This window comes from Bubalus kerabau, chromosome 14, assembly GCF_029407905.1.
Source record: "Bubalus kerabau isolate K-KA32 ecotype Philippines breed swamp buffalo chromosome 14, PCC_UOA_SB_1v2, whole genome shotgun sequence".
NCBI classification, from domain to species: domain Eukaryota; kingdom Metazoa; phylum Chordata; class Mammalia; order Artiodactyla; family Bovidae; genus Bubalus; species Bubalus kerabau.
The window spans coordinates 66,452,632-66,477,204 of NC_073637.1; the positions used below are offsets into that span (position 1 = coordinate 66,452,632).

Below are 24,573 nucleotides of genomic sequence, written 5' to 3' on the forward strand. Positions count from 1 at the left end.
ATGAGGGTTCAATAAATACGAATTCATTGATCACAGATAGTGTTATCCTTACTATACTTATTTACTGTGTACCTCAGTTACCTGAGTAATTCCTAATGAGGAGTAAAAAGATCCAGGAAGGTAAATTACCAAAGAGCAGAGTGATGAAGGGCTATGGATATTCTTCAAATAAAACTGAGAGGTCAAAGAAAAAACGAGGAAAACAAAAATGACTCAACCCAAAATGAAGACAATTAGGTAACCATCCTCTTAGAGATGATAAGAATAAAAGGGAAAAAAAGCAGGGAAAAAAGGAGGGCAGAGGCAATGGAATGTACAATTCAAGCCAAAATCCCCTGGAGATAAGGGCTGGGATCTGTTATATCAGGGTCAGGTAAACACCAAGAAGCTCAGTTTTAACTGGAAGTTAAGTGAACCTGGAACTCCAACAGGCCCCTTCTCTATGGAAACCATGCATTAGAAAGGAGAGCCCTGCATGGCAAAATAGGGACCAGTCTCAGAGAAATAACTGGGGCTGGGGACGGGGGAGGGGGATGCGCTAAACAGAGAAATGCCATCTATAACTGCTTGAAATCCATGGATTTAATGGATTAATTAAACAGATTAATCCATCTGTTTAATGCTTTAAATCCATATTTAATTATACAAACAATTCCCACTGTACCTCTACTGCATACATAAAATTATCCCCTGAAACATTTACATACTCAATTGGATCTTAAGTACTCATCAAAACTTGTCAGAGTAGAAGAGACAGAACAATCAAAAAATAAAAATAAGGGAAGCGGTAAACCCAAGATGCAAGTTCTTCAAAGGAATATACTGTTTCGTTTTGATGTACAGGGGACACTTACTCAACAAGGTGAAAACACAGGATCACCATGAAAAAAATCTCCAGCTGCCCAGAGGACACCACACTTTGGCTACAATGATTAAACCAAGCTAATGTTCTTAATAAACAACAACTTTCTCCCCTACCACCTACCCCCCACACCAAAAAGGTATACCTTGGCAACATGAAGATGGCTGTTTGAACCACGAACTGGAGGCAAATTATCTTCCACGGCTGGAAATGTTTCAGTTTCATGGAAGTGTATTTTGTCATCTTCTTTTTTAATTTCTGATACCCAACTCTGAAAAGAGAGAAAAAAAGAAGGTAAATATACAATTTTAAATAATTAACCAGACATTAGAAAAGACTATATATATATATCATCATACTACGGGTCAATTTTTAGGTGACAATTTGATCATGACATTCTCTCTACCTGAAATGCCCTTCTTACTCTGTGTTTTGCAATTGTAGGGAAATACATAATAACGAAGCTAGTGGAGGTGATAGAATTCCAGTTGAGCTATTCCAAATCCTGAAAGATGATGCTGTGAAAGTGCTGCACTCAATATGCCAGCAAATTTGGAAAACTCAGCAGTGGCCACAGGACTGGAAAAGGTCAGTTTTCATTCCAATCCCAAAGAAAGGCAATGCCAAAGATGCTCAAACGACTGCACAATTGCACTCATCTCACACGCTAGTAAAGTAATGCTCAAAATTCTCCAAGCCAGGTTTCAGCAATATGTGAACCGTGAACTTCCTGATGTTCAAGCTGGTTTTAGAAAAGGCAGAGGAACAAGAGATCAAATTGCCAACATCCGCTGGATCATGGAAAAAGCAAGAGAGTTCCAGAAAAGCATCTATTTCTGCTTTATTGACTATGCCAAAGCCTTTGACTGTGTGGATCACAATCAACTGTGGAAAATTCTGAAACAGATGGGAATAACAGACCACCTGATCTGCCTCTTGAGAAATTTGTATGCAGGTCAGGAAGCAACAGTTAGAACTGGACATGGAACAACAGACTGGTTCCAAATAGGAAAAGGAGTACGTCAAGGCTGTATATCGTCACCCTGTTTATTTAACTTATATGCAGAGTACGTCATGAGAAACGCTGGACTGGAAGAAACACAAGCTGGAATCAAGATTGCCAGGAGAAATATCAATAACCTCAGATGTGCAGATGACACCACCCTTATGGCAGAAAGTGAAGAGGAACTAAAAAACCTCTTGATGAAGGTGAAAGTAGAGAGTGAAAAAGTTGGCTTAAAGCTCAACATTCAGAAAACGAAGATCATGGCATCCGGTCCCATCACTTCATGGGAAATAGATGGGGAAACAGTGGAAACAGTGTCAGACTTTATTTTTCTGGGCTCCAAAATCACTGCAGATGGTGACTGCAGCCATGAAATTAAAAGACGCTTACTCCTTGGAAGGAAAGTTATGACCAACCTAGATAGCATATTCAAAAGCAGAGACATTACTTTGCCAACAAAGGTTCGTCTAGTCAAGGCTATGGTTTTTCCTGTGGTCATGTATGGATGTGAGAGCTGGACTGTGAAGAAGGCTGAGCGCCGAAGAATTGATGCTTTTGGAGAAGACTCTTGAGAGTCCCTTGGTCTGCAAGGAGATCCAACCAGTCCATTCTGAAGGAGATCAGCCCTGGGATTTCTTTGGAAGGAATGATGCTAAAGCTGAAACTCAAGTACTTTGGCCACCTCATGCGAAGAGTTGACTCATTGGAAAAGACTCTGATGCTGGGGGATTGGGGGCAGGAGGAGAAGGGGACGACAGAGGATGAGATGGCTGGATGGCATCACTGACTGGATGGATGTGAGTCTGAGTGAACTCCGGGAGTTGGTGATGGACAGGGAGGCCTGGCATGCTGTGATTCATGGGGTCGCAAAGAGTCAGACATGACTGAGCGACTGATCTGATCTGATCTGACACAATAACATAAAATGTATCATCTTAACTATTCTTAAGTGTACAGTTCAGTATTGGTCAGTATATTCATTTCTGCCCTTTCTAATCTTGCAAGATCATATTCATCTCCCTTCCAGTGAGCCTTCTCTGAACTTCCTGGTTGGGACAAAAGCATTTAGCATGAATATTTAAAATCCTCTATTTATTGTTTGTCTCTCTTACCACACTGTAAGTTCCTTGACAGTAGAACCTATCTCAGAGTGAAAGTGAAGTTGCTCAGTCGTGTCCAACTCTTTGGGATCCCATGGACTGCAGCCCACCAGGCTCCTCCACCCATGGGATTTTCCAGGCAGGAGTACTGGAGTGGAGTGCCATTTCCTTCTCCAATGCATGAAAGTGAAAAGTGAAAGTGAAGTCACTCAGTCGTGTCCAACTCTTTGCGACCCCATAGACTGCAGCCCACCAGGCTCCTGTGTCCATGGGATTTTCCAGGCTAGAGCACTGGAGTGGGGTGCCATTGCCTTCTCCAACCTATCTCAAACACCCAAGCAAATCAGGTGCAAATTAACATACAGATTAGATTGACCACATTTTCCAACTTTAGCAGTTTGACAGAAAGGTAAATATTAATTACTTCTGATTTTTTTATACACAATGTGTTGTGCTGTGTTTAGTTGCTCAGTTGTGTCCAACTCTTTGCAACCCCATGGATTGCAACTGTAGCCCGCCAGGCTCCTCTGTCCATGGGATTCTCCAGGCAAGAACACTGGAGGGGGTAGTCATTCCCTTCTCCAGGGAATCTTTGTGACCTAGGGATCAAACCCGGGTATCCTGCATTGCAGGCAGATTCTTTACTATCTGAGCCACCAAGGAAGTCCTTTATATACAATGGACAGCATAAAATATAAAAAATGACAGTAAAGACAAAGAAGCAGCAAAATGCTACCCATAGCCAACAGAAGCAGACACAGAGAGTGAATGGATGTTGGAAATAACAAACAGAGACTTAAAAACAGCTGCAATAAATATATGAGAAGAGTGAACAACATGCAGGAACAATTGAGAAATTCAGGAGAAGACTGAAAACTTTAAAAAAGAATTAATGGAAATTCCAAAAATAAAATACTCAGTATCCAAAATGAATCTATTTGATGAAGAGTATGGACACAGGAAAATAGTGGACAAAAAATCAGTAACATTAGAGTAGATTTGAGCAACATTAACAAACTTGGCCTAATCAATATAGATTTCTATGTTATTTTCAAGAGCACATGGAGCATAGGCCAAAAAATTCTCAAGAAATCTCATAGGGTTGAAGTTATACAAAGTATGGAATCTGACCACAACAGACCTAAACTAGAATTCAGTAATAATAAGTATTTAGACCATCCCCAAGAAATTGGAATTTGAATTCACTTATAAGGAGTTCATGAGTTAAAAAGGAAATCAGATGGAAAATAATTTGAAATAAGAGATAATGAAAACATGACATATAATAATTTATATCATGCAGATAAAGTATTAGAGGAAATTTTACAACTTTAAACAAGAAGAAAGGTTCAAGATCAATTATTAATAGTTAAGCTTCTACCTTAAAAAACTAATAGAAAACACATTAAAGCCAAAGTGAGTAGGAGGAAATAAAAATAATTAAAAAATAAGAGTAGAAATCCATAAAACACAAAATAGAAAAATAAAATCAACATCCAAATATTGTTTTTTTTGGAAATAAACAATTGACAAACATAACAAGACTAGGCAAAAGAAAGTGAAAGAAAAAAAAAAGTGAAAGGAAAAAATACAAATTAGCAGGCATAAAAGAAGCACATCTCTAACAATCCTACAGATATTTTAAAAAAAAGATATTTTAGACAAATTTATACCAATAACTTTGCAATTTAGATAAACAAATTCCCTGCCCAAGGCAATTTACAGATACAATGCAATCTCTATCAAATTACCAATAGCATTTTTCACAGAACTAGAACAAAAATTTTAAAATTTTTGGAAACACAAAGGACCCTGAAGTGCCAAAGCAAGCTTGAGAAAGAAAAATAGAGCTAAGGATTCAGGCTTCCTGACTTCAGACTATACTGCTGCTGCTGCTGCTAAGTTACTTCAGTCGTGTCCGACTCTGTGCGACCCCATAGACGGCAGCCACCAGGCTCCCCCGTCCCTGGGATTCTCCAGGCAAGAACACTGGAGTGGGTTGCCATTTCCTTCTCCATCAGACTATACTACAAAGCTACAATAATCAAAATAGTATGGTACTGGCACAAAACCCATAAATACAGATCAATGGAACAGGATAAAGAGCCTCAAAATTATCCACAGGCCTGTGGTCAATTAATCTACAACAAAGGAGGCAAGAACATACAAGGACAAAAAGACAGTTTCTCCAATAAATAGTGCTGGAAAACTGGGCAGCTACATGTAAAAAAAGAAAATTAGAATATTCTCTAACACCATGCACAAAAATAAACTCAAAATGGATTAAAGACCTACATGTAAGACTGGATACCAAAACACTGCTAGAGGAAAACACTGGTAGAACATTCTTTGACATAAATTGCAGCAATACCTTTCCTGACCCATCTCTTAAGAGTCATGGAAATAAAATCAAAAATAAATGGGACCTAATTAAACATGAAAGCTTTTCTATAGCAAAAGAAACCATAAAGAAAATGAAAAAACAGTCTACAGAATGGGAGAAAATATTTGCAAATGGTGCAGCTAACAAGGGATTAAACTCCAAAATATACAAACAGTTCATATAACTCAGTATAAAAAAACTCCAAAGAACCCAATCAAAACAACAGGCAGAAGATCTAAATAGACATTTCTCCAAAGAAGATATCAGTTCAGTTCAGTTCAGTCGCTCAGTCGTGTCCAACTCTTTGCGACCCCATGAATCACAGCACACCAGGCCTCCCTGTCCATCACCAACTCCCGGAGTTCACCCAGACTCACGTCCATCGAGTCAGTGATGCCATCCAGCCATCTCATCCTCTGTCGTCCCCTTCTCCTGCCCCCAATCCCTCCCAGCATCAGGGTCTTTTCCAATGAGTTAACTCTTCGTATGAGGTGGCCAAAGTACTGGACTTTCAGCTTTAGCATCATTCCTTCCAAAGAAATTCCAGGGCTGATCTCCTTCAGAATGGACTGGTTGGATCTCCTTGCAGTCCAAGGGACTCTCAAGAGTCTTCTCCAACACCACAGTTCAAAAGCAACAATTCTTCGGTGCTTAGCCTTCTTCACAGTCCAACTCTCACATCTATACATGACCACAGGAAAAACCATAGCCTTGACTAGACGAACCTTTGTTGGCAAAGTAATGTCTCTGCTTTTGAATATGCTATCTAGGTTGGTCATAACTTTCCTTCCAAGGAGTAAGTGTCTTTTAATTTCATGGCTGCAGTCACCATCTGCAGTGATTTTGGAGCCCAGAAAAATAAAGTCTGACACTGTTTCCACTGTTTCCCCATCTATTTCCCATGAAGTGATGGGACCGGATGCCATGATCTTCGTTTTCTGAATGTTGAGCTTTAAGCCAACTTTTTCACTCTCCACTCTCACTTTCATCAAGAGGCTTTTTATTTCCTCTTCACTTTCTGCCATAAGGGTGGTGTCATCTGCATATCTGAGGTTATTGATATTTCTCCCAGCAGTCTTGATTCCAGCTTGTGTTTCTTCCAGTCCAGCGTTTCTCATGATGTACTCTGCATATAAGTTAAATAAACAGGGTGACGATATACAGCCTTGACGTACTCCTTTTCCTATTTGGAACCAGTCTGTTGTTCCATGTCCAGTTCTAACTGTTGCTTCCTGACTTGCATACAAATTTCTCAAGAGGCAGATCAGGTGGTCTGTTATTCCCATCTCTTTCAGAATTTTCCACAGTTTATTGTGATCCACAGGCACATGAAAAGATGCTCAACATCACTCATTACTAGAGAAATGCAAATCAATACCCCAATGAGGTATCACCTCATACTGTTAGAAGGGCCATCATCAAAAAGTCTACAAACAAAAAATGCTGGAGAGTGTGTGTAGAAAAAGGAACTCTCCTATACTATTAGTGGAAATGCAAACTGGAGCAGCCACTATGGAGAATGGTATGGAGGTTCCTTAACAAACTAAAAATAGAGTTAACATATGATCCTCCAATCCCACTGCTGGGCATATATTCAGAGAAAAGAAAATATACATGCACCCCAATATTCTTTGCAACACTACTTACAATAGGCAAGACATGGAAGAAACCTAAATGTTTATCAACAGATGAATGGATAAAGAGGATGTGGTATATTTATTCAATGAAATGTTACTCAGTCATAAAAAAGAATGGAATAATCCATTTGTAGTAACATGGATGGACCTAGAAATAAATCAAAGTGAAGAAACTATACTCAATACTTCACAATAACCTATATGGGAAAAGAATATGAAAAAAATAAGATACTAACATATATGTATGTATAACTGAATCACTATGCTGTACACCTGAAAGTAACACAACACCGTATATCATCTTCAATAAAAAAAAAATAAATAAAAAATGTAAACAGATCAGAAAAAAAAAAAAAAGATAGAATGATGGTTGCCAGGGGCTGGTGGTGGGGGTAGGATTGGAGAGTTATTGTTAAATGGTATGGAGTTTCAGTTTTGGAACATGAAAAAGTCCTTGAGATTGGTTGCATAATAATATGAATATACTTAACACTAATGAACTGTATACTTGAAAATGATAAAGATGATAAACTCTATATGATGTGTGTTTTATTACAATAAAAATAAAGAAATAAAATTTCATAATTGAAGTGACTTGGAATGAGCAAATTAAATTAAAAACATCAACTTTTATAATAGTATAAAATAAATACTTAGGAATAAATTTCATTAAAAATATATAAGAAGAATATATACACTGAAAACTACAAACACTGCTTCAAAAAATTAAATAAAGCTTATATGAACAGAAAAATACATGTTCATCAATCAGAAATCTCAGTAATATCAAGATATCAATTCTTCCAAAACTGATCAACAAATTCAAAACAATCCCAACACAAATAAATACAATTTCTATTTTATAGAAATTGGCAAGCAAAGGACCTGGAACAGCCAAAATAACTTTGAAAACAAAGAACAAAGTTGGAGGACTTGCACTACCTGATATGAGAAAGGAATCTAAAAAGAATAGATATATGTAAATGCATAACTGAATCACCTTGCTGTGCATGTGAAACGAACACAACACAACACAGCTATTGTAAATCAACTACTTTGTTGCTGTTCAGTCACTAAGTCATATCTGACTGTGACCCCATGGACTGTAGCATGTCAGGCTCCTCTGTCCTCTGCTATCTCCCAGAGTTTGCTCAAATTCATGTCCATTGAGTTGGTGATGCTATCTAACCATCTTATCCTCTGCCTCTCTCTTCTCCTTTTGCCTTCAATCTTTTCTAGCATCAGAGCCTTTTTCACTGAGTTGGTTCTTTGCATCAGATGACCAAGCTATTGGAGCTTCAGCACCAGTCCTTCCAATGAATATTCAGGGTTGATTTCCTTTAGGATTGACTAATTTGATCTCCTTGCACTCCAAGGGACTCTCAAGAGTCTTCTCTAGCACAACAATTCGGAAGCATTAATTCTTTGGCGCTCAACCTTCTTTATCTGACTCACATCCCTACATGACTACTGGAAAAAACATAGCTTTGACTTTACAGACCTTTGTCAGCAACATGATGTCTCTGCTTTTTAATATGTGTCTAGGTTTGTCATAGCTTTTCTTCCAAGGAGCAAGCATCTTTTAATTTCATGGCTGTAGTCACCATTAACAGGGATTTTGGAGTCTAAGAATATAAAATCTGTCATTGCTTCTTCCACTTTTTCCCCTTCTATATGCCATGAAGTGATGGGACTGGATGCCATGATCTTAGTTTTTTGAATGTTGTGTTTCAAGTCAGGTTTTTCACTCTCCTCTTTCATCTTCATCAAGAAGCTTTTTAGTTCCTCTTCACTTTCTGCCATTAGAGTGGTGTCATCTGCATATCTGAGGCTGTTGATATTTCTCCTGGAAATCTTGATTCGAGTTTGTGATTCACCCAGCCCAGCATTTCACATGATGTGAAATTTAACTTCTGCATAGAAGTTAAATAAGCAGGGTAACAATATACAGTCTTGTCATACTCCTCTCTCAATTTTGAACCAGTCAATTCCATGTCCGGTTCTAACTGTTGCTTCTTGACCTGAATACAGGTTTCTCAGGAGACAGGTAAGGTGGTCTGGTACTCCCATCTCTTTAGGAATTTTCCACAGTTTGTTATGATCCACACAGTCAAAGGTGTTAGCATAGTCAATGAAGCAGAAGTAGACGTTTTTCTGGAATTCCCTTGTTTTCTTCATGATCCAACAAATGTTGGCAATTTGACCTCTGGTTCCTCTGCCTCTTCGAAACCCAGCTTATACATCTAGAAGTTCCTGGTTCATGTACTGCTGAAGCCTAGCTTGAAGGATTTTGAGCATAATCTTGCTAGCATGTGAGTATATCCAATATAAAATTAAAAATGTTTAAAAAGACTTATTGTTATCAAGACAATGGACTACTGGTGTAAAGATAGATATTTAGATTAATGAACAGAATACAGAAACAGAGCTACACATACAAAGTCAACCTATTTTTGACATTCGCACCAAGAAGTTCAATGAAGAAAAGATAATAATTCATTAGATGCTTGAATATTTGGATATCCATATTGGTATATACAAATATATGCACTGTATGTATATATATTTATGTGTGTGTCCAAAAAATAAAACTGATCTTACACCTACATTTGAGAGTTAAAACGATAAACTTCCTAGACAAATCATAGGAGAAAATTTAGGGATCTTAAATTAGACAAAGTTTTCTTAAATAAGACACAAAAGCACAAACTGTAAGAAAAATTGACTCAGCCATTAAAAAGAATACATTTGAATCAGTTCCAATGAGGTGGATGACACTGGAGCCTATTATACAGAGTGAAGTAAGCCAGAAAGAAAAACACCAATACAGTATACTAACGCATATATATGGAATTTAGAAAGATGGTAATGACAACCCTGTATGCGAGACAGCAAAAGAGACACAGATGTATAGAACAGTCTTTTGGACTCTGTGGGAGAGGGTGGGGGATGATTTGGGAGAATGGCATTAAAACATATATAATATCATATAAGAAACGAATCGCCAGTCCAGGTTCGATGCAGGATATAGGAAGCTCGGGGCTAGTACACTGGGATGACCCAGAGGGATGGTATGGGGAGGGAGGTGGGGGGGGAGGTTCAGGATGGGGAACACGTGTACACCCATGGCGGATGCATGTTGATGTATGGCAAAACCAATACAATATTGTAAAGTAAAAAAATAAATTAAAAAAAAAGAAAAATTGGTTTTATCAAAAGTAAAAATTTTTGCTCTTCCAAAGATGCTATTTAAAAAAAAAAGGCAAGCCATACAACATCAGCAAATATTTGCAAAGATACATCTTCATGTGTAAAATACACAAAAGATATGTATTTTACAGTTCAATAAGAACATAAACAATCTAATTTTTTTAATGGGCAATGGATTTAAAGACAAAAGAAGATATATGGATGACAAGCAAATGAAAAGACATTCAACATCATTAGTAATTAGAGAAATACAAATAAAAAGCACAATGAGATACCATTATATACCCAACAGAAGAGCTAAAATTAACCAAACTGACAATCCTAATTATGGACCATGATGTAGAGCAACTGGAACTTTTATCCATTATTGGCAGGATTGATTGCCACTTTAGAAAATATTCTGGGGGACTTCCCTGGTGGTTCAGTGGCTAAGACTTGTAGTTCCTAATGCAGGGAGCCCAGATTCGATCCCTGGTCATGGAACTAGATTCCACATACCACAGTGAAGATTGAAGATGCGACACAGCCAAATAAATAAAAAGAAAGGAAAAAAAAATTTTGGCATTTGTTCATCAAGTAGTAAATGGTTAAACAAACTGTAAGATAGCCATACAAATCACTGTTGCTGCTGCTGCTGCTTCTAAGTCGCTTCAGTCGTGTTTGATTCTTTGCGACCCCATAGACAGCAGCCCACCAGGCTCCCCCGTCCCTGGGATTCTCCAGGCAAGAACACTGGAGTGGGTTGCCATTTCCTTCTCCAATGCATGAAAGTGGAAAGTGAAAGTGAAGTCGCTCAGTCGTGTCCGACTCTTAGCAATCCCATGGACTGCAGCCCACCAGGCTCCTCCATTCATGGGATTTTCCAGGCAAGAGTACTGGAGTGGGGTGCCATCGCCTTCTCCATACAAATCACTGCTATTCAGCAATTAAAAGGAATGAACTATGGACACATGCAACAACACAGATGAATCTCAGAAGCATCATGCTCAGTGGAAGAAGACATATGAAAGAAGATATGCTATATAATTATATTTATATGAAAGGCTAGAAAAGGCAAATCTGTAACGATAGAAAGCAGTTCAGTGGCTGCCAGGAACCAGGGTATATGGTCTGCACTGACTGCAAAGGGGCACAATGAAACTTGTAGGGGTAATGGAAATATTCTATAGTACATATGATTTGTCAAAACTCAGTGAAATAACCATAATACAGCTAATTTTTAAAAAATAGAAATACAGTTGATTTACAATATAATGTTAGTTTTAGGTGTATAACATAGTGGTTAAATATTTTTGTAGATTATATTCCATTTAAAGTTATGAAGTAATGGCTCTATTTCTCTATTTCATCCTTGCTGCTTATTTATTTTATACATAGTAGTTTGTATCTCTTAATCCCTTACTCCTATCCTGCCTCTCTTTCTTCTCCTCTCCCCACTGGTAACCACTAGTTTGTTCTCTATATCTGTGAGCCTGTTTCTGTTTTGTTGTATACATTCATTTGTTTTATAAAATGGCTAAGTTTTATTGAATGTAAACTATAACAATAATGCTGATTAAAAGAAATCAGTAAAGACACAAGCAGGTCATTAACAAAATAAAAAATTCAAGTGACAGACTTCTAAAGCTTTAACGTTATGGTAAACAAACAATACATTATGTACTGTCATTTTTAAATCATTTACTTGATTTTAAAATGTAAAAAATGATTAGAGTATCCAGGGAAGAGTAACCTGAAGTAGGCATTCCTACATTCTACTGTTGGGAGAGTACAAAGGTACAACTTTCTGAGACACAAAGAAACGTGTTTTAACAGAAATACATTCAGATCCTTTCAGATCAAGGCACTTGAATTCTAATAACTTACTCCTAGGAAATAACCAAGGTGTACAAAAAATTATGAACAAACATGTTTGGATAGCACTATTTATACGTGCTGACTGAATTATGGTTCTTTTGTAGGATGGGATATTACTTAGTCATTTAAAATACATACATGTACGTGAGCATGCTTCCCACCTCCATAAATATACAAATCTACAAAAACACAGTCACAATAGTCTCCTGGATGTAAGGAGCAACCAATACCACGTAAGTAATTAGCACAAAGTTCCCTTTACTGATTTCAGACAAGTAGATATATATCCCATGACAATGTCACCAAAAAAGTGATGTTATTCTATACCTTTATGTCACCGTCAATTTTTTCCCATTCTTCTGCTGTAAAACTGGATGCTGTTGCCGCAGGTTTATCTTTCCTCAAAGCTCTACTTCCAGGAGCCAAGCCTGAAAGGTGCTTTTCACAAAATTCAGTAAGTTCAGGATAGTATCCTTCCTCACCAGACCTTTTAAAGAATTCAGAATTTTAGAGTTACCACTTTATTTAGAGAGCACATAAACCTGTGGTTTGCAAGCTGGGTTCCACGGAGCCCAGGGGTTCCAAGGACATCTCATGACCTGCCTCTCTACAAGAATGAAGGCTGGGCTGCTGCTTTTCCCAAACCTTCCTCAATTTCAGCAGCCTCTACTTTCATCTGATCTATGGAGTGTTGCAATGAAGGGGAGAAACAGGAGCTCCAAAGACACCAATTTCCATCACACACTTTAAAAGTTGAATGCATAACATTTTCTCTCCTCTTCAATACTCACATGTTCATTTTGTACATAAGGTAATTTTAAACTTATAAATGGAAATTCATTATTAAAGACAGGCAGAGAGTAAGACTTCGGAGTTACTTTTCAATGAGGAATTACTATCCTAGCTCAATTTTTTCCCGCAAGGGGATAGGAAGATAATGGCAGAGGAAGAGTTTAGAACAACACACCTCTAAATTCAGCCACTCAAGGAACAGAATTCCTTCCTCACAGAGTCAGACGGAGACATCTGTTCCTTTTTGCTTGTTTATTTTTTTAAGGAAAATCAATCTTTTCCCTGTTTCTTGTGAATCTGCTTACTTTTAAATTTTTAGAGAAATAAAAATAAATCCCATTTTCAAATTAAATTTTAAAATATAATTCCAAGTCCATACCACTTAAAAAGGCTATTCATAAAAAGAAATCTTTCAAATTCTTTCATCCCATAAACTCTTATTTTCTTTACTAGTCATTGATTAAATACAATTGAAAATGTTCTCATATGTTGAGAAAAACAAAAGAGAAAACAATGATATGATGAGGCTATTACCTCAACTCTGGCTGGGGACAAGCAGGACTGCTTAGGAAGGGCAGGAGGCTAAAGGTGAAAGAAAAAGGGAAGGACATAGAGATAAAGAAGGGCATCAGAGGAAAGAAAAGAATCACTGCTGAGCAAAAGGAATACTATTGATGTCCTGGAAAGGGCAAGTTCATGCTCACAAGTGCTTCTGCAATATGAGGCTGCCCTCCAAACGAAAATCCCTCAAGAAACACCACACAGGTGGCACAGGTTGGTATGCAACGGGTCAGTGTTTCCCTTTTTAAAAAAATATTTGTTTACTTACTTCGGCTTCCCAGGTGACTCAGTGGTAAAGAATCTGCCTGTCAATGCAAGAGACTTGGGTTTGATCCTTGGGTTGGGAAGATCCCCTGGAGAAGGAAATGGCAACCTGCTTCAGGCAACCTGCGTCGAAAATTCCACAGACGGAGGAGCCTGGTGGGCTACAGTTCATGGCATCTCAAAGGGTCAAACACGACTGACCGACTGAGCACATTTGTTTATTTGGCTGCGTCAGGTCTCAGTTGCGGCACCTTGGGATCTTTGTTGCATGTGGGATCGTTCATTGTCATATACAGACTCTCTCTAGTTGCAGTACCAGGGCTTAGTTGCTCCGAGGGCTGTGAGATCCCAGTTCCTTGATCAGGGATCCAACTTGCGTCCCCTGTATTGAAAGGCACGCCCCTGGACCACTGGGAAGTCCCAGGTCAGTGTTTGTTGCAGAGTTCTCTTGACCACCTGCCTGTCCATCTTCCAAGGTGTTGTTAAAAACACATGTTCCTGGGCCCCGATCCCAATTTCCTGAAGCAGAATCTCTAGGAATGGGGCTCTCAAATTAGCAATTTTTTAACCACCATATTTGGTGAATATGAAAGTTTGACAATCACGGACACAGGGCTCTTACCCAGAAAAGGCCTTGATTCCCTGACTTTTGTTCCTACTTCCTGCTCCCACTCCACCGTCCATGTGACAGCTCCCAGTGAGTTACCCACCTTTGTTGACAGGTAGTGTGAAATGCGGAGAAGGCAATGGCACCCCACTCCAGTACTCTTGCCTGGAAAATCCATGGACGGAGGAGCCTGGTGGGTTGCAGTCCATGGGGTCTCGAAGAATTGGACACGACTGAGCGACTTCACTTTCACTTTTCACTTTGCATTGGAGAAGGAAATGGCAACCCACTCCAGTGTTCTTGCCTGGAGAATCCCAGGGACGGGGGAGCCTGGTGGGCTGCTGTCTATGGGGTCGCACAGAATCGAACACGACTGAAGCGACTTAGAAGCAGCAGCAGTGTGAAGTGAGACAGTGCCAAAGCGCTTTATCAGCAGAAGCAGATGCCTCCTAACAGCTGCTTTACCTTTTCCTAGAAAATGGGAGGAAGCAAGAAAAATGCTCTCCTTCTGGGATACCGATTAACCTAAGTCTGGTGCTGGAAAATGTGGTTGTCACTAAATCCTGCTTGACTCTGTGACCCCATGAACTGTAGCCTGCCAGGCTTCTCTGTCTATAGGATTCTCCAGGCAAGAATACTGGAGTGGATTGCCATTTCCTTCTCCAGGGGATCTTCCCAACCCAGCGATTGAACCTGTGTCTCCTGCATTTTCTTGCTGGAATTAAATCAGGCTAGAACCCTTCAAACTAACCACAGAATTAAAACCACTGTTTTGGAACCTAACATGGACAAAAACAACAATCTCAATATTTGAAAATTTGCTCCAAAATTTCTAATGAGGCTTTGAATTTCAGAAGTCAACAATATAATTAAAATTGGCAGACTGAAACAAGATTTTTTATCGCTTACCTGAGCACACAAAGAATTTTTTCCAAGTGTTTAACATCTGAACATTTTTCAATATACTTGAAATCCAAATGTTCGACAGGAATTTTAAATGTTTTTGTTGTCCCGAAGCCCCACAATGATGGATAATCTTTGGTGGCCATAGCTGAAATGTTGTGTAGGAAAACAGTTACAAATCTTATATAGTAAAACTCAATTTGGATAGTAGTAACCATCTAGGTACTTCTGCAATGTTTATTTTTCATTTCTACAGAAAAGGAGATGGAGTATTTCCTTTTTTTAATGTGAACCATTTTAAAAGCTTTTCATTTAATTTGTTACAACATTGCTTCTGTTTTGGTTCTTTGGTTTTAAGACATCTCAAGACCACTTTCATGAAAGATATTACTTCCTTTTTACAGATGAGGAAGGTGATGTTTCAAGTATATAAATTGCATATGGTCATATAACTATTAAGTAGTGAACTGAAGAGTTGAACCTCAGGCCACTACAGAGCCCACATACTTAACTGTCATACAACTCATGAAATCAACTTAGTCAGCTGCAATCAGCATTCTTTTATGAGGTAGAACAGGAATAAAATCAGACTACCTGACACAAACCATTAAATACTGTTTTACAGAAACTTTTATTTCATGCCTATATAAAGAAATGATAAATACAGGTATATATAAATGCACACACAAATGTGTATATAAATGTTGCAAAGTAAAATGTATACATTATGAGTTATATTGCCAAAGTTTTTTTTTTTTTTTTAAACACTGCACTAAAACACACTGGGTAATAAATTTGAAAACAAGTTAGCAATAAGTCTAATCCATAAGGAATATTCCCTTCAGCATGCCTGCCCTCTGAGTCTGGTCATACATCATACGTCTGCAGAAAAAGGATGCACTGTCAGCGTCTCCATATTCCTGCTGGCTCTGACTTGGGTACAGAATATAGATGACAGTTTGTCAGCTTTTGAATGAGGTCCAGCAAAGACGTGAGACTATGGCCTACCATACTAGCAGGGCCCAGTAGGACGGCCTCCTATCACAAGGGTAGCCTTAATGGTGGAAATTACATGAAACCAAGTGAAGAACTTTAAAATTATTGATGCTGCCCAGAATAGAATGAGTTGTCTGTACAAGAATTTTTTCCCAAGAGCTGGAGGATATTTGATGGGAGGAGTTAAGCATCTTACGGGATTAAAATAGATTACCTTCAATTAAAGGAATCTTGAAACCCCTGAGGTTTTATGATTTGAATAAAACATAGTGAAAAACGTTTGAAATGATAAAGACATCTCTTACCTAATTAAGAGATTTTCAACGTAAACCCTGTTTTAACGTTTCTGAGAATCTTTTTTGAAAACTACCACGTGGAGGACTGCGGTGGGGAGGATACACATTCTCAAGATCAATAAATGTTAACTCTCAAACTCCAAAACACAAGTTATACTTTATTTGCTCTTGTTAGAACTCTTCCACATCTGCTTGCAACTTGTCTCTGATTAGGAAAATTGTGGTCCTAGTTGGGGTTAACTTCTCCACCATCCTAACTCACATCCATTTCCCACATTTACTCATCAGTTTGTCAGTGATATCTCCAGCGCAAACTGCAATGCGCTAGTAACGGGAAGAACTGTTTTGACTTCCACCTTCGCACGTTCTTCCCAGCATCCACAAGGCTGGGAGCCACCTGCAGCCGGAGACCGAAAGGAAACGGCATCCTCCAGCCCGTAGCAACGGTTTCTATGTACAGCGCGACCGGAGAGGACAGCGGGCTCAGGGCCTGACCGAGATCCCGGAGCTTCTACAGCCAACCCTCAACGATCAGGGGGCACTTCAGGACTCTTATGAACAATTTCTCTCTAGTCCCCGGCGTTGTTCACAAGAACTAGTGGCCGCTACCAGAGACCTTGCAGCAACATCCGCCACCTTCAGCCCCGAGAAACAAAGGGCCCCAGTTTCTTTCCCCAACTGAGAAGGCGGTTCATCCCGCGCTCCCTCCCCACCGCCGAGTCCATCTTTCACCCCGCCCCCCCGGAGGGAGGGATTGCGATGGGGAGATGTAGTTTACTCCTGGCCGGCACATACTCACCTGGTTCAGACCCCAAGCCGTGCAGAGGACCCAGCCACACACCGTACCAGCCTCGCTCGGGCACCCGGGGAGGGGCGAGCCGCTCTGCCCCGCCCCGCCCCTGCCCACACTGCCCCTCCCCAGACCGAGAGCTTGAGGCGGACTGCTGCGGGCGGGGTTTAGGGCCTCTGCGTGACTACTGGCTAGTCCGGTTTGCATCCGCTGATTGGCTTTGCAGTCCCAGCTTCACTCAGACACAGATTATTAACGAGAAGTGAGTTGCAATTCTACCTGCTCTGGAATTTTCTTTTCATGCACACTTTATGGTTTTTTTCTGGTCATAATTGTGTACAGAAACAATCAAGCTGAATAAACAAGCAGGATAAACACTAACTCGAAAGTAAATAGACTGTTGGTAAATTAAAAACATCACTATCATCTTCATAAAGACATTCCATCCAAGAATATACAGATGGATTAGAAGTAAATGTGAAATCTTTCACAGAACAGATAAAGAAAAAGAGAGAAAAAAAGGATGAAAAAGTTAGGACAATGAGTTTAAACTAGATTTAAAAGATCTAGAGAGAGAATACAGAGATCAGTTCAGTTCAGTCGCTCAGTTGCTTCCGACTTTTTGCGACCCCATGAACTGCAGCACTCCAGGCCTCCCTCTCCGTCACCAACTCCCACTGTCCATTGAGTCCGTGATGTAATCCAACCATCTCATCCTCTGTCGTCCCCCTCTCATCCTGCCCTGAATCTTTCCCAACATCAGGGTCTTTTCAAATGAGTCAGCTCTTCGCATCAGGTGGCCAAAATACTGGAGTTTCAGCTTTAACATCAGTCCTTCCAATGAACAGTCAGGACTGATTTCCCATAGGATGGACTGGTTGAATCTCCTTGCAGTCCAAGGAACTCTCAAGAGTCTTCTCCAACACCAGAGTTCAAAAGCATCTATTCTGTGCTCAGCTTTCTTTATACTCCAACTCTCACATCCATACATGACTACTGGAAAAACCATAGCCTTGACTAGACAGACCTTTGTTGGCAAAATAATGTCTCTACTTTCTAATATGCTGTGTAGGATGGTCATAACTTTCCTTCCAAAGAGTAAGTGTCTTTTACTTTCATGGCTGCAGTCACCATCTGCAGTGATTTTGGAGCCCAAAAAAACTCAGCCACCATTTCCATTGTTTCCCCATCTATTTGCCATGAAGTGATGGGGCCGGATGCCATGATCTTAGTTTCCTGAATGTTGAGCTTTAAGCCAACTTTTCCCACTCTCCTCTTTCACTTTCATCAAGAGGCTCTTTAGTTCTTCTCTTTCTGCCATAAGCGTGGTGTCATCTGCATATCTGAGGTTACTGATATTTCTCCCTGATACTGATATTACTGATATGGACTCATCTCACACACTAGTAAAGTAATGCTCAAAATTCTCCAAGCCAGGCTTTAGCAATACGTGAACCATGAACTTCGAGATGTTCAAGCTGGTTTTAGAAAAGGCAGAGGAACCTGAGATCAAATTGCCAACATTCGCTGGATCATCGAAAAAGCCAGAGTTCCAGAAAAACATCTATCTGTGCTTTATTGACTATGCCAAAGCCTTTGTGTGGATCACAATAAACAGTGGAAAATTCTGAAAGAGATGGGAATACCAGACCACCTGACTTGCTATACAGGAGAAACTTGTATTCAGGTCAGGAAGCAACAGTTAGAACTGGACATGGAACAACAGACTGGGTCCAAATAGGAAAAGGAGTACGTCAAGGCTGTATATTGTCACCCTGCTTATTCAACTTACATGCAGAGTACATCATGAGAAACATGAGCTGGAAGAAGCACAAGCTGGAATCAAGATTGCCAGGAGAAATATCAGTAACCTCAGATACGTAAATGACACCACGCTTATGGCAGAAAGTGAAGAACTAAAGAGGCTCTTGATGAAAGTGAAAGAGGAGAGTGGGAAAAGTTGGCTTAAAGCTCAACATTCAGGAAACTAAGATCATGGCATCCGGCCCCATCACTTCATGGCAAATAGATGGGGAAACAGTGGAAATGGTGGCTGAGTTTTTTTGGGCTCCAAAATCACTGCAGATGGTGACCGCAGCCATGAAAGTAAAAGTGCTTACTCCTTGGAAGGAAAGTTACGACCATCCTACACAGCATATTAGAAAGTAGAGACATTATTTTGCCAACAAAGGTCCGTCTAGTCAAGGCTATGGTTTTTCCAGTAGTTAGGTATGGATGTGAGAGTGGGGCTATAAAGAAAGCTGAGTGCAGAAAAATTGATGCTTTTGAACTGTGGTGTTGGAGAAGACTCTTGAGAGTCCCTTGGACTGCAAGGAGATCCAACTAGTCTATCCTAAAGGAAATCAGTCCTGACTGTTCATTGGAAGGACTGATGCTGAAGCCGAAACTCCAATACTTTGGCCACCTGATGTGAAGAGCTGACTCATTTGAAAAGACCCTGATGCTGGGAAAAGACTGAGAGCAGGAGAAGGGGACGACAGAGGATGAGATGGTTGGATGCCATCACCGACTCAATAGACATGAGTTTGAGTACACTCTAGGAGTTGGTGACGGAGAGGGAGGCCTGGAGTGCTGCAGTCCATGGGGTTGCAAAGAGTCAGACACAACATAGCGACTGTACTGAACTGAACTGAATACAATCATCTGTGCAGAAACTGTAATGGTGTGAATAGCTAACATTTATTACTTAAAGAGTTTTTATGGAGTATTTCATTTCATCTTGCAGCAAATGTTTGGGGAAGGTGCTACAGTGTAGTTTTTCATGCTCATCTTACAAATAAGGAAAGTGAATCCTGGTGAAGTCACTGCCATCTAACAAGGGACTCTGCAGGTGTATGTAGGTGTAGGTGTATTAATTTCTTGACTTCAACAATTAAGCTGAAGTTAAATAAACTGGCCAGTAAATGAGAAGTGCTGGATTTGAACCAATTTCCACATATTTTTGATGAACCTTTGTGTCTGATAAGCAGTTTAAGTAGGGAACAAGTTACGTGTTAGCTTCAAGCTCAGATTTACTGATTTTTATATTTATAGACCACTATTCAAAAGGATTTTTTTTAAAGCTATTTTATATCTATTTTACCTTTTCTATAACTGTCCAGGTAGGCAAGAAGTAAAATTACTTCCATTTTATAGATGAAGGGGACACAAGGAGGTAACTGATTGAAACGAATTCCAGGAGTAATACTCTACCCATTAAACCACAATCTAGTTAACCAAATAACAATACTCAAACTACTAATGCACAAATGACCTATCATGAAATTAGAATAGTTAAGAGCAACATTATCAGTAGTTGGGGTTTAGGCAGCTGTCATTTATCGGGACTCTTCCATACAGAAAGGACAAGCTCAAGAAGGAATATGGCAGAATCACAGAATTATGAAAGCCATGGTCTAGGAAAAACTGGACCAAGGAAGCACCCTTTAAAAATCTTGAGTATGGTAGTGCTATATAGCACATAATGAATTTATAGAACTTAGTATATAAGGATGGCAGTAGAAATAACAGGTGCTTCTTTTAAATGGCACAGATAATTCTCTGAATGTCAGAGACACACAAAGCTATCAATGAAGTTTATATAATCGAATCCTGGAACAGATGAAGTATCTGAGTATCCATATTCCTAGTTATCAAAGCAAAAGCTTTAAACATTCATCCAATAATTGAGTGTAAACCAACTTTTTTTTAAAATATGCTGAAAGCAGAATTTTTTGTTTACTTTAATGAATAATTACAACTGGGAAACCACACCTGCCTTAACAGTCTGCTTCATCCACTTTACTTGGGATTGATTTTGTCTTACGGAAAGCAACCATCAAAGTTTCTTTTCCCTTGCCCAAGATTTTAAAAAGTCAACCATTACATATAAATACAGAAAGGCCTATGCCAAGTTAACAAATGAAAACTGTAACTCAAAAAGAGGTATGCACATTGACAGTAAGTGCACTGGTATACTCCATACAAAAGCTGGAGAGTTTACCAACAACTGGTGATGTAAAACAGAGGTTTCCTAAGAACTTAGTTAATCAGACCTTTAAAAAGCCCTAGAAAACTTCATTTTTAACAAGGGTCCCAGATGATTCCAGGTTTTGCTTAAAGTGTAGTTTGGGAAACATTTTTAACCTCCACTGAGTGTCAGATTACATACACAATAAAATTAAAATACAAATCATGTAACTGAAAAATATTATCTTTATATAAGCTATTAATAGATATCTAAATACAATATGGTTTTTTAAAATGAAATGTGTACATAATTGTATTCATAAAGTACACTAATCAAAATCTATACAACATTAACAACAAATCCAAATAAAAATGAAGATATTCCTCTGAATTTCATGTTTCACCGAGCATCAAAAACCACCACTGTAATATACCAAGTTAAGGACATAAAAAGGTACATTAAAATTAAAATTTTAGTACTTTCAAGTCACTTTCTCTTTGCAATAATCTATTTATTTAATCTAAAATGTTAGTTATTTTAGATTTATTTAAGTTAATCTAAAATGCACAAAAGAATAAAATTCACTATTTACTATGATGAGAAGTGAATTAAAAAATAAACTATTTTAATTATTAGCCCCCTTTCCATGATAGAGACCAATGCACCAAGAAACTAAAGCAGTGTTAAAAGCGATAACTTACTGTTCTAAAAAATACTGTCAGTTATTACATAACAATTTACTCTGACTTTCAGCTAATTCCTAAGTCTCACTTTTTCCATAAGGTAGCATAAAAACTCACTATTTGTAGTTCCCCTTGTATAATTTAGTTTGTTCATAAACTGAAGCTCAGGAATGAGTACTTATATAGAATTGCTGAAAAATACACTTATAAAAGCCAAAATCAACTAGTATTTAGATTACTTGGTATACGTCTACACACCGAAGTACTGTGATAAAAAAGAAAATGATAAACATTTTTTTTTTTTGGTAAGTAATCCAAGTTGTTACCATTTTCACAAGTAATTAGTCTTTGACTATCAAACCAGGTGTTATTCTTCACTTGCTCCCAACTCATACCTAAGAAGCACAATTTAAAGGATACATCTTTTAGTCCTTTTCTTGTACATTATTCTGTATCCACATTCTCTGCATCGGATGGGATCCCTTGATTTTATTTCATTTTCTGTGTGACATTCTAGAAATGAAAACACATTCATTTATTCAATGCCTAAAAGAGAAATTACTACAGACAAGCAAATTATCTTGAACATATTTTTCATCCAACACACTAAAATACAAATACTCAACCTCAAGGATGAGGATCCTCAAGGATAGTATTACTATTACCAGTAAGCTAAAGGAGAGAGAAAAAAAGAGTGGTGGGCAAGGCACTTTTCCTAGAATAGGAAATGAAAAGTTAATGAGAGTATTTTTTTTTTTAAAGACTGTTAAAGCTGTTCGGCTTTCTAACTTTAAAGATGAACGACTCACTGAAGTCAAAGACAAATGCACAATTCTTTTTTTTTAACCGAGTTTAAATACTCTTACTTTGTGTTACTCTTACCTCCACAGATATATATCATTGGCTGCTGCTTTGGGGGTTGAACGTCCTTCTGGGTGTCCATTGTTGTCCCTGAAATCGGAGACTCAAATATTTAATATCTCAAAGCGGGGCCCTCACAAATCCAACCAGGAATCATTTTTCCGAGGGAAAGCTAAAAAGGTCTCAATTCCTAGTCAGTACTTTGTTTCATGGCTGGGTCTAAAGGACGAAACAAACAAACAAAAAACGTGTTGCGCATTTACCCCCAAATTGGACTCTTATTTTACATATGAAGGAACTCAGGTTTGCTGCTGCTGCTGCTGCTGCTAAGTCGCTTCAGTCGTGTCCGACTCTGTGCGACCCCATAGACGGAAGCCCACCAGGCTCCCCTGTCCCTGGGATTCTCCAGGCAAGAACATTGGAATGGGTTGCCATTTCCCTCTCCAATGCATTAAAGTGAAAAGTGAAAGTGAAGTCGCTCAGTCGTGTCCGACTCTTAGCGACCCCATGGACTGCAGCGTACCAGGCTCCTCTGTCCATGGGATTTTCCAGGCAAGAGTACTGGAGTGGAGTGCCATTGCCTTCTCCAACTCAGGTTTAAGCAAGTTCATTTGGGCAGGATTACTCAGCAGCAATGCAGGAGGCCCGGGTTCGATCACTGGGTAGGGAAGATCCCCTGGCGTAGAGAATGGCAACCCACTCCAGTATTCTTGCCTGGAGAATTCCATGGACAGAGAAGTCTGGCGGCTACAGTCCATGGGGTCGCGAAGAGTGGGACACGACTGAGCGACTAACACACTCAGCTGCAGAGTCAGAGAGATTTAGATCTGATTGCAAAGCCCGTGTCTTCATTTAACACGTTATATTTTTCCAAACTTTAGCAGGAGATTGTAAAAGAAAAAAAACAAAAACAAAAACAAACTTCTCTCAACAGTAGAACACGAGAACCGAAAATAAGAGAAGAATAAATAACTCCCCAAAGCCAGTCAACAGTTAAACAGGGAAACAACCCAAAAGCTAAACCGGCAAAGGACTAAAAGTATCGACTCTTCCCCAGCCTCTCCTGACTCTAACCCTTACACTAGACCTCTTTAGACCTTATTGTCTTTTCAGTTTGGGCCCAAATTCCCACCCTCAAATCCCAAACCTCCAATTCCCTACTCACGTAACACGGAGAAATCTTTAGGCCTCTCCAAACAGATTTCGACTCGCCTCTGAGCCGCGGGCAACTTCCGGCGCTCGCTTCTGACGTGTCGGAGTCTCCGCCCCTTCCGTTTCGGCTGTGGCTGAGGAACCTGGATTGAGTAGAGGCGGAAGAAACGGGTCTTTTGGTGTTTTCGAGTCTAGTCGAAAGTGCTTGTTTCGTTCCTAGCTGTTTTCGTTTGTCAGGGAAGCAAAGCACTTTAGCAGCCTTTCATGTCCTAGGAGGTTTGTTTTTCTGGCAAATGAAGTCTGCAGAAAGGAACATTTTTCTAGGCGGGCAGAGGGTTAGAAGAGAAACCCCAGTGAAGTGCTCGTGGAATACTAGGCTGACCGTTTTTACTCCGAGGAACGTAGAAGAATCGGCTCCACCGCGGATATCCACATCCAAAAGCCCTTTTCAGACTACGTGTTTCGAATAGTTTGCTATTTGTGCCGGGGCAGTGGAGCACCCCCTCGGTCGCTATCTTTCATATAATTTCGTTTTTGCTTTTCGACCCTTTCTCCCCTAGGCGCTCGTTCTCTCTCTGACTCACACATTTTACTTGTGGGCAGCTACGTCAGTTACTCCCACTTAAAGCTAAGGGATTTAGGT

The 24,573-nt window shown here is 39.4% G+C and overlaps 2 protein-coding genes across 2 annotated transcripts in view; both read right to left on the reverse strand.

Annotated features, from left to right (window-relative positions):
* Positions 1–17,375, reverse strand: part of SPAG1 (sperm associated antigen 1) — an 84,344-nt gene extending 66,969 nt beyond the window's left edge. Inside the window, exons 1-4 of the mRNA XM_055546523.1 lie at positions 17,274–17,375; positions 15,189–15,330; positions 12,383–12,542; positions 1,008–1,133 (exon numbers count right to left, since the gene is read on the reverse strand). Coding sequence (XP_055402498.1) covers positions 1,008–1,133; positions 12,383–12,542; positions 15,189–15,328 — 426 coding nt within the window. The 5' untranslated portion in view covers positions 15,329–15,330; positions 17,274–17,375. The remainder of the gene's footprint in view (positions 1–1,007; positions 1,134–12,382; positions 12,543–15,188; positions 15,331–17,273) is intronic.
* A 4,086-nt stretch (positions 17,376–21,461) lies between these two features.
* Positions 21,462–24,067, reverse strand: POLR2K (RNA polymerase II, I and III subunit K). Its single transcript, XM_055546531.1, has 4 exons — positions 23,944–24,067; positions 22,800–22,868; positions 22,338–22,430; positions 21,462–21,656 (listed from the first exon to the last, which is right to left on the reverse strand). The coding sequence occupies exons 2-4, from the start codon at positions 22,858–22,860 to the stop codon at positions 21,634–21,636; spliced, it is 177 nt and encodes a 58-aa protein (XP_055402506.1). The 5' UTR covers positions 22,861–22,868; positions 23,944–24,067; the 3' UTR covers positions 21,462–21,633.
* Between the last annotated feature and the right edge of the window lie 506 nt (positions 24,068–24,573).

Bases quoted from the DNA above. Each gene is read 5' to 3' on its own strand.
- POLR2K (XM_055546531.1), bottom strand. From the start codon at position 22,860: ATGGACACCCAGAAGGACGTTCAACCCCCAAAGCAGCAGCCAATGATA. The intron at 22,431-22,799 runs GTAAGAGTAACA...TTTCATTTCTAG, and splicing joins AATGATATATATCTGTGGAG to AATGTCACACAGAAAATGAA. The intron at 21,657-22,337 runs GTATCCTTTAAA...GGTATATTACAG, and splicing joins CAAGAAAAGGACTAAAAGAT to TGGTGGTTTTTGATGCTCGG.